At 51.7% G+C, this 8288-nt stretch overlaps 1 protein-coding gene across 2 annotated transcripts in view; it reads right to left on the bottom strand.

Annotated features, from left to right (window-relative positions):
* Positions 1-1564: 1564 nt before the first annotated feature.
* The window catches only part of Def6 (DEF6 guanine nucleotide exchange factor), a 21402-nt gene continuing 14678 nt past the window's right edge, over positions 1565-8288 (bottom strand). For both annotated transcript variants that reach the window (NM_001191717.2, XM_039098692.2), the window contains exons 6-11: positions 7221-7329; positions 6808-7106; positions 4852-5018; positions 4567-4765; positions 2423-2513; positions 1565-2260 (exon numbers count right to left, since the gene is read on the bottom strand). In NM_001191717.2, the coding sequence (NP_001178646.1) occupies positions 2040-2260; positions 2423-2513; positions 4567-4765; positions 4852-5018; positions 6808-7106; positions 7221-7329 (1086 nt within the window). In that variant the 3' untranslated portion in view covers positions 1565-2039. The remainder of the gene's footprint in view (positions 2261-2422; positions 2514-4566; positions 4766-4851; positions 5019-6807; positions 7107-7220; positions 7330-8288) is intronic.

Raw genomic sequence — 8288 nt, 5'->3', positions numbered from 1 at the left:
AGAGAGACAGAGAAGACAGAGACACACACAGAGAGAGACAGACACAGAGACACAGAAAGACAAAGATACACACAGATAGACAGAGACAGGGAGACAGACAGACAGAGACACACAGAGAGACACACACACAGAGCAGACAGAGACACACAGAGACACACACAGAGCAGACAGAGACACACAAAGATACAGAGCCCAAGAGACAAACAGACAGAGACACACCGAGAGACAGAGACACATGCACAGACAGACAAAGAGACAAAGGGACAGAGTCACACACACACACACACACACACACACATGTGCACACACATGCAGAGAGAGAGAGAGAGAGAGAGGAGAGAGAGAATATAATTAAATTAACTCTTGGATATAACTGAGCCTGATTGTCCTTACCTGTAACCCCAGCCCTTGAAAGACTCAGGCAGGAGCTTGCTGAGTTGGAGGGCATCCTGGGCTACACAGAGTGAGAGCCAGTCTTAATCACTACAAAGCCTTCTGGACAGCAGCAGGAGTCTGGAAGGGAGCAACACCCCTGCTGTTTGGAAATCCCACCCAGGGAACAGAATTGGAAGAGTGCCAGGGAAGCTCTTATTTAATGAGGAGCTGACAGAGACTGGCGTAAGGCAGTGGCCACTGGCCATAGCACCACAGGGATACTGACTTATTAAATGTGGGGGCAAATGGAGAAGTCAATGGTTCGAACTCTGAGCTATGAGGATGGGGAAGGGGGTTGTATTAATGACCTCTGTGTCACTGTGACACTGACACAAACAACTGAAGGGAGGAAAGACTTCTTCCGGCTTAGGTCTCAGAGGACTCTCACTCCATCATGATGCGGGCGGCATGAGGAAGTAGGTCCATCGGAGGGTGTTTACATCTGGGAGGACAGCAAGCAGAGAGCATAGAGTGACTCTCTTTTCAGGAAGGTCCCACCTGCCGGAGGCTCAACGGTCTCCCAGAAATAGTGCCCTAGCTGGGAGACAGGCATCCGACACACGAATGAGGGGACAGTCTAGACACAAACCATTCTAGAGAGAGTTACAAGGATATAAAGAACGGTGATCCCAGTGGACGTCCCAGGTTTGGGATGAGGGATATAGAAGTGGAAGCAAACTCCGTGGAGTCTAGAATCTCAGATGTCTTGTCTGGGAGAAGCTCAGTTAACATAACAGTCACTCAGCACTTAGGGTTTCGTTGGGAATGAAGTAATGTGGGTGGCCTCAGGGTAGACAGTAAATGCTCAATAAACACCTCAGACACTAGTGATGACAGTGCTCGCAACTGTGCCAAGCGCGAGCTCCACTCAGGAGGCTACATCAGGGGCTATGACCCTCTCCATAGGCCCATGTTGGGGGATGAAGTTCACCTGTGAGAAAGTGGCAGAGCTGAGTTCATCCCACAGTCCGTGTTCCTTAATTGCCTCACCACACCTGCTGCCCCAGAGACCTAGAACTTGAACTCAAGGTGGGGGGAGGGATAAATGGAGGGAGGGAGGGAGGAAGGGGCAGGAGCAGTGGGGAGGTGTGAGCAGTTTTATTTGGAAGTATGTCTCTGTGACTCGATCTGGAGGGAGGGGCGTGTGATCTTTTTTTATTTTTTTTTTTTTAAGAAAAATTTATGTTACGTGTACAGCATTCTGCCTGCATATGTGCCCGAAGGCCAGAAGAGGGCACCAGATCCCATGACAGATGGTTGGGAGCCACCATGTGGTTGCAGGGAATTGAACTCAGGACCTCTGGAAGAGCAGACAGTGCTCTAAGCCATCTCTCCAGCCTAAGGGGCATCTTGGTCGTTCCTCATCTTTCCCAGCTCTGGCCCCAGTGTTCTTTAGGACAAAACCATATTCTCAAGTATTAATATCCCGGACAGCCTCCATGGTCTCGGCCTGCTGAGAATGGCAACCTAGTCCGATCCTGGACTGGCTTTTGGTCAGCAGGTGGTAGCACCAGGACTTTACCAGAGGCGGGAGTCACCCACAGGTCTGCTGGGACCAGGTCCGTGGACACAGCATCGGAAGAACAAGGGGGTCTCATCGGAGGCTAATTTTCTGGCGCTGCATCCAGTTTCTCTTCCTGAGAGGCCAAAGCCAGGATGGGAGTCTCGTCCCCACCATTGAGGGACTTCTGTTCGCTGCTGTTGGCCGAGAGGGTTCTGTTGCCTTGGGACCCCCAGCGGGTCAGGCGCTTTAGAGAGGAGTCACGGCGGGCGAGCGGAGGGGCCTGGAAGCCGGTGAAGGAGCTGCTGGTGGTGGGACGCTTATCTGGTGGAGAGAAGAGACGGACAAAAGGGGAAAGTGAGTCGGAATGGGAGAAGAGAGGCTCATGCCTCGGCCCTGGGAGACCTTTGATCTTTCAGTTCCACCTCCGTGACCCGGGAGATCTGGCAGCCTCCCTTTCTCCCTCCCAAACTGGGGAAGGTTCACCTCCAGGCTCGATCGGATGCATGAGCCTGTTCATCTGGACGTTCCAGTGTTTCACGTTGGTGCTGGCCTGGCGCAACTTCCTCTGGGCAGCCTGCAGGGCAAGGTAGTGGGAGTGGGTCAGAACTGCCATCCGTGGAGTTCTGCTGTCCCCGTCAGGCTCAGAGGCCCTGAGAATCTGATCACAGCTACCCAGCTCCTCCCTAGGAAGGCTGGGCATGGCCGCGCATGCCTGTAGTGCTAGCCCTTGGGATGTAGACACAAAGGGCGGTCAAGGCCTGTGCTACATAATGAGTTAGAGGCCAGTGCGGGTTGCAGGAGCTCCTGCCCCAAAAAGGATGGGGGAAGGGAATTTGAGAGTGTTAAGAGCACTTGCTGATCTTTGCACAGGACCCAGGTTTGGTTCACAGCACTATGGTAACTCCAGTCCCAAGGGGATCCAATGCCTTCTTCCAGCCTCTGAGGAGTCTTGCATGCATGTTGGGCATATATATATATACAGTCTTCACCATCATCACCACCACCATCATCATCTACCGAGCTGCTAAGATATGCTGAGTGCCTTTACAAATTTATCTAACTTCCTAGACAAAAGTTAACAACAGTCAGATTTGAAACACGTTCAGTGTCCTACCCAGGAACATAGGCTGGGTACCAAAGCACTCAAAGCGCTGTAGGACAAAATTCTCCTGGACCTCACAGGAGAGTCTGCTCCAGCATTCAGAGCCCTAAGCAGGGGTCCGGTGGGTGGGCAGATCCATTCCTTCCCATGTTAACATTTCTGTGTTGTCGTAGGTGGCTGTGAGCTGGGTGCTGGGGGCTAAACCTGGGTCCTCTGTAAGAGTGACAAGTGTTCTTAACCACTGGGCCACCTCTCCAGTCTCTGTGTTGTTTTTCCAATGACTCTGCCAGCCAGACAAAAAAATAAATAAATAAATAAATAAATAATAAATGCTTTTTAAAAATTTATTTTTAGAGGTTGGGGATTTAGCTCAGTGGTAGAGCGCTTGCCTAGCAAGTGCAAGGCCCTGGGTTCGGTCCCCAGCTCCGAAAACAACAACAACAACAACAACAACAACAACAATAAAAAAATTTATTTTTAACTGGGCTGTTGGTCTGTAGAGTGGGTTTCAGGATAGCCAAGGCTTCACAGAGAAGTTCTGTCTCGAAAAACTAAAGGCAAGGGCTGGAGGGATGGTTCAGAGGTTAAGAGCACTGGCTGCTCTTCCAGAGGTCCTGAGTTCAAATCCCAGCAACCACATGGTGGCTCACAACCATCTGTAATGTCCTTCTCTGGTGTGTCTAAAGACAGCTACAGTGTACTCACATACATAAAAGGAATAAGTCTAAAAAATTTTTAAAAACATTAAAAATATGGGCTGGAGAGATGGCTCAGTAGTTAAGAGCACTGACTGCTCTTCCAGAGGTCCTGAGTTCAAATCCCAGCAACCACATGGTGGCTCACAACCATCTGTAATGAGATCTGATACCCTCTTCTGGTGTGTCTGAACACAGCTACAGTGTACTCATATATAATAAATAAATACATTTTAAAAAATAAAATAAAATAAAAATACATAATTAGGCTGGAGAGATGGCTCAGTAGTAAAAACATTGGCTGCTTTTAGAGGACCGGGGTTGGGTTCTCCCACCCACATGGTGGCTTAGAACTGTAACTCCAGACCCAGTCGATCCAACAACTAACACCTTCTGGCCTCTATGTGCACTGTTCGCACGTGGTGCACAGACATTCATGCAGGCAAAGCACACATACACATACATTTTAAAAAGTTTAACAAAAGATTTTTTAAAAACTCCACCAAAACAACGACAATATACCAAACTAGAACCTTTTCTACGGGCATTCAAGCTCTAGGAAGTGTTTGGGGGTGGGGCGGGGAGGGATTCTACCCAGGTTTATAGCACTATTGGCAAACCAGCTGCATGAGATTCGGCATTTGCATACTAAATACCACGCATAAAATACACTGCTTCCTCTCCCGGATGAGAGACTTCAGACAGTTTAGGCAATTTGTAGGCGATAACACAGCCAGCTGAGGATAATGCGAGTTTGAAGACAGGTCTGGAGGTGGGAGCTATGACATACTGCCTCCCCCATCTTCTACGGTTCCCGGTCGGAATCTCACCTCCACGTCCTCGTCTGCCCTCTGCCGGTTCTGCCGCACCTCCTCCAGCTGCTGCTGGGCCTGCTGCAGGGAACGGCTCTGCAGCGCCATCTCCTGCTGAAGCTCCTGCTTCTCCTGCTGCGCTCGCTCAATGTAGCGCTCTTGCTCCTCCTTCAGATGCATCAGCTGCTTCAGCTTCTCCTCCTCCTCCTCCAGCAGCCTGCCGGAGTGCACAGGGACGTCTCAGAGCCCAGGAGGGTCCGCGTTGGCGCTGGCAGGAAAGGTTCCCTTGGCTACCGTGCCTACCTGGTCTGGGCGAGGCGCACGGCCTCCTCATCTCGCCTAGCTTTCACCTCCAGTTGCAAAGCTTCCTGCAGCCGCTCCTGCATCTCCTCCAGCTCCGCGATGCGCTGCCGTTGCCGGGCCGCCTCTTCCTTCTTCAGCTCCATCTCAGCCTGCATAGAGGCCCGGGCCTGTGGGGAGCGCCGAGCCGGTCAGTGGGATGCGGGAGAAGAAAGACAGGCTACTGCCTCCCTCCAACTCCCAACCCTGGCTCTTTAGTTGGGGTTTCCTGATCTGAGCTGTTCCAGACCCTGAATCTTCAGATTATTCCTGCACTGGCTTTAGAAAGAATAATTAGATGCTTGCCGGGGCTGTAGCTCGGCAGCAGAAGGCTTGCCTAGTCTGCCCACAGCCCTGTGTTCGCTACCCAGCCTCGCACAAAACAACACCAGTTATAATTACATGTAATTAAACATTATAATATGTTCTATTGCAATAAACCAACATTAAACGAAGGTAATCCCTTCCTAGCTCCTACCCTAACAATTATAATATCATTATGGTGGGTGCCAGGGACAGCAATTATTAAGATAACCCAAAGTTATTGAACTCTTATTTTTTTTCCGAGACCAAGTTGCTCTGGGTAGCCCGGGCTGTCCTGGAACTCACTCTGTAGACCAGGCTGACCTTGACCTCAAAGACATTCTCCTGCCTCTCCTCCCGAGTGCTGGGAATAAAAGCGTGTGCCGCCGCCACCCAGGTTATTATTATTACTATTAATTATTATTTTATTACTTTATTAAGGTTTTTATTAGTTTGTGTGCATGGGTGTTTTGGCTGCATGTAAGTCTGTGCAGTACATGAGAGCACTACCCAGCGGCAAGAAGAAGGTGCGGGATCCACTGGCTGGCTCTGAGCTCCCATGTGTGTGTACAAGCTCAAGTTGGGTCCTCTGAGAATGCAGCCAGTGGTCCTAACTGCCGGGCTATCACGTGAGACCCAATTTGTTCTTTGAGACAGGATCTCAGGTAGTTCAAGGTGGCCTCGAACTCCCAAAGTAGCAAGGATGTCCTTGAACTCTTGCCTTTCCTGCCTCCACACCTGCCTGGCTTTATTAAATTCCTTCTGTCTTCCCAGAATCCTCATCCGATCCCCATGAATAGAGTTCTGGTTACTGATACGGAGAAACTCAGTGCGTGTCTGAGCCCATACAACTCTTGAGGAGGTGTAATGGGCGGACGTGCCACAGCATGCCTGTGGCGGTCAGAGGACAACCTTGTGGAGCTGGTTCTCTCTGCCCATCTTTTCCGGGCTCCAGGAACGGAATTCGGGACTCTTGGTGTGTGTGGCAAGCACCTTTACCCTCTCTGAGCCAGCTCCAGAATTGATAATTCTCGATTTTAAAGTCAAATGTCTCTGTCCTTCACACGCGTCCCATCTTATGGTTCCCCAGACTGGTTTTGCTAAAATTTAGTTCAAGTCTAGATTGATTTCATTCCAAATTATTTGCAATCACGAGGTCTTAAGCAGCTTCTTCAGCCCAAGCCCTACCCTCAGAAAAGAATTCTGAACCAGGTCACATCTTACATTTAGGTTTTCCCTATCCTCTACCCCGTGTTCCCGCCCCACTCCACCACCCGTTAGGTCACGCCCACAACATCCAGACCTCACTCCAACCTATTCCCCTAAGGGCCCCTCAGGCCCCGCCCACAGCATCTTTCAGCCTCTATCTCCCCTCCATCCTTCAGCCGTTGGGCTCCACCCTATCTAGGCCCCTCCCATAGCCTCCTCAAGACCCTAAACTATGCCCTGCATTTAAGCTTCGCCCAGTACCTAGGCCCTGCTCTCCCTGTCACTCCCCTGTCACGGACCCCACCCCAACCCGCCCAGGCCACGCCCCCAGCATTCTCCCGCCCCTGACCACGCCCTCTTCCTAGGCCCCGCCCCGCATCTCGGCCCTGCGCTCTGGACCAGCCTTACCTGCTCCGCCTCCCGCAGCTGGCCCTCCAGAGCTTGCTGCAGCTCCCTGTGCTGGCTACGGCGGCGCTCCTCCTCCTCCTGCAGCAGCCGCTCCGCCTGCCGCTGAGCCTCCTGCAGCAGCTCCAGCTCCTGCAGCTTCCTCTCCTTTTCCTCCTGCAGCTGCTGCAGCCGCAGCAGCTCCTCCTCCTTGGCTGCCCGGCGCCTCTCGCGCTGCTCCCGCTGCTCCCGCCGCTTCTGCTTCAGGTCCTTGTGCAGCGACGTCTTCCCCTCTGCCTGTAGCCGGATCGCGGTCTGGATGGCTATGGGTAGAGTGGGACGGAGTCAGCCCGGACCCAGGCCACCACCGCAAAGGGGCTCCAAGGGTCACTCGGGTGAAACGACCCAGGGCCAGCTAGACTCAGGCCCGTACTCACCGGCCGTCCACTCCTGGCGCTGGCGCGTGTCTGAGGCGCTCATCTCGTACGTGCGGCTGGCAGTCTTCACACAAAACATGCAGCGCTTTCCTTCGCGGTCCGGAAGCACCTAGGAGATGTCCCAGGCCAGGTGACTTCGCTGAGATAGGAGCCACATCTGCCACAGCAGTGCCCCAGCTCCACCTTCCTCCTCCTCCTCCTGGCTGACCATCTTCTCTGGGACCTTTCCCACCCTGCCCTGAGTATGCATGGTCTGCGGTGGATGGTTAGTTACGGGGTGCGTGCGAGCCATTTTCATCTCGGTATCTCTCCATAAGGTTTAGTACATAGTACATGTTTGAACCTGTGCCCGGGGCCTCAGCACCTACAACTGCTGGTCTCTTAAATGTTACTCGTTCTTCGAAGGTTTTGGGGGATACTGATAATACAGGGGTGTGTCCGATATCCTTGCTCTCACTAGCTGTCTGCACTAGTGTTTTCTTTCTTTCTGTCTGTCTGAATTTCCTTCCTTCCTTCCTTCCTTCCTTCCTTCCTTTCTTTCTCTCTTTTTTCTGAGACAGGGTTTCTTGGTGTAGCCCTGGCTGTCCTGGACTAGCTCTCTAGACCAGGCTGGCCTCAAACTCTCCCTCTGCCTCTGCCTCTGCCTCCCAAGTGCTGGGATTAAAGGTGTGCACCACAACACACCCAGCTCTACACTAGTGTTCTCTGTACAGCATTTGTCTACGGTCATATATTGGGCCTTACTTCATAGAGAAAGAAATTGCTCTGACATACCTGGAGGCTTACCCAGCACCTGTTTCCTCATGCAGCAGAAAGGGTTAATGCTTTGGGTAACGACTATTTTCTTTTGAGACAAGGTTTTGCTGTGTAGCCCAGGTTGGCTTCCTACCTCAAAAATCTCCTCTGGGGTTGGGGATTTAGCTCAGTGGTAGAGCGCTTGCCTAGCAAGCTCAAGGCCCTGGGTTCGGTCCTCAGCTCAAAAAAAAAAAAAAAAAATCTCCTCTGCGTCAGTCTCTGGAGTGCTAGGAGTCCTGAATAAAATTTTAATGTAAAAACAACAACCAGGGT

This window comes from Rattus norvegicus, chromosome 20 (assembly GCF_036323735.1).
Source record: "Rattus norvegicus strain BN/NHsdMcwi chromosome 20, GRCr8, whole genome shotgun sequence".
Taxonomy (NCBI): Eukaryota; Metazoa; Chordata; class Mammalia; order Rodentia; family Muridae; genus Rattus; species Rattus norvegicus.
The sequence above is the reverse complement of the archived record's forward strand: the minus strand, read 5'-3'. Positions and strand labels throughout refer to the sequence as shown.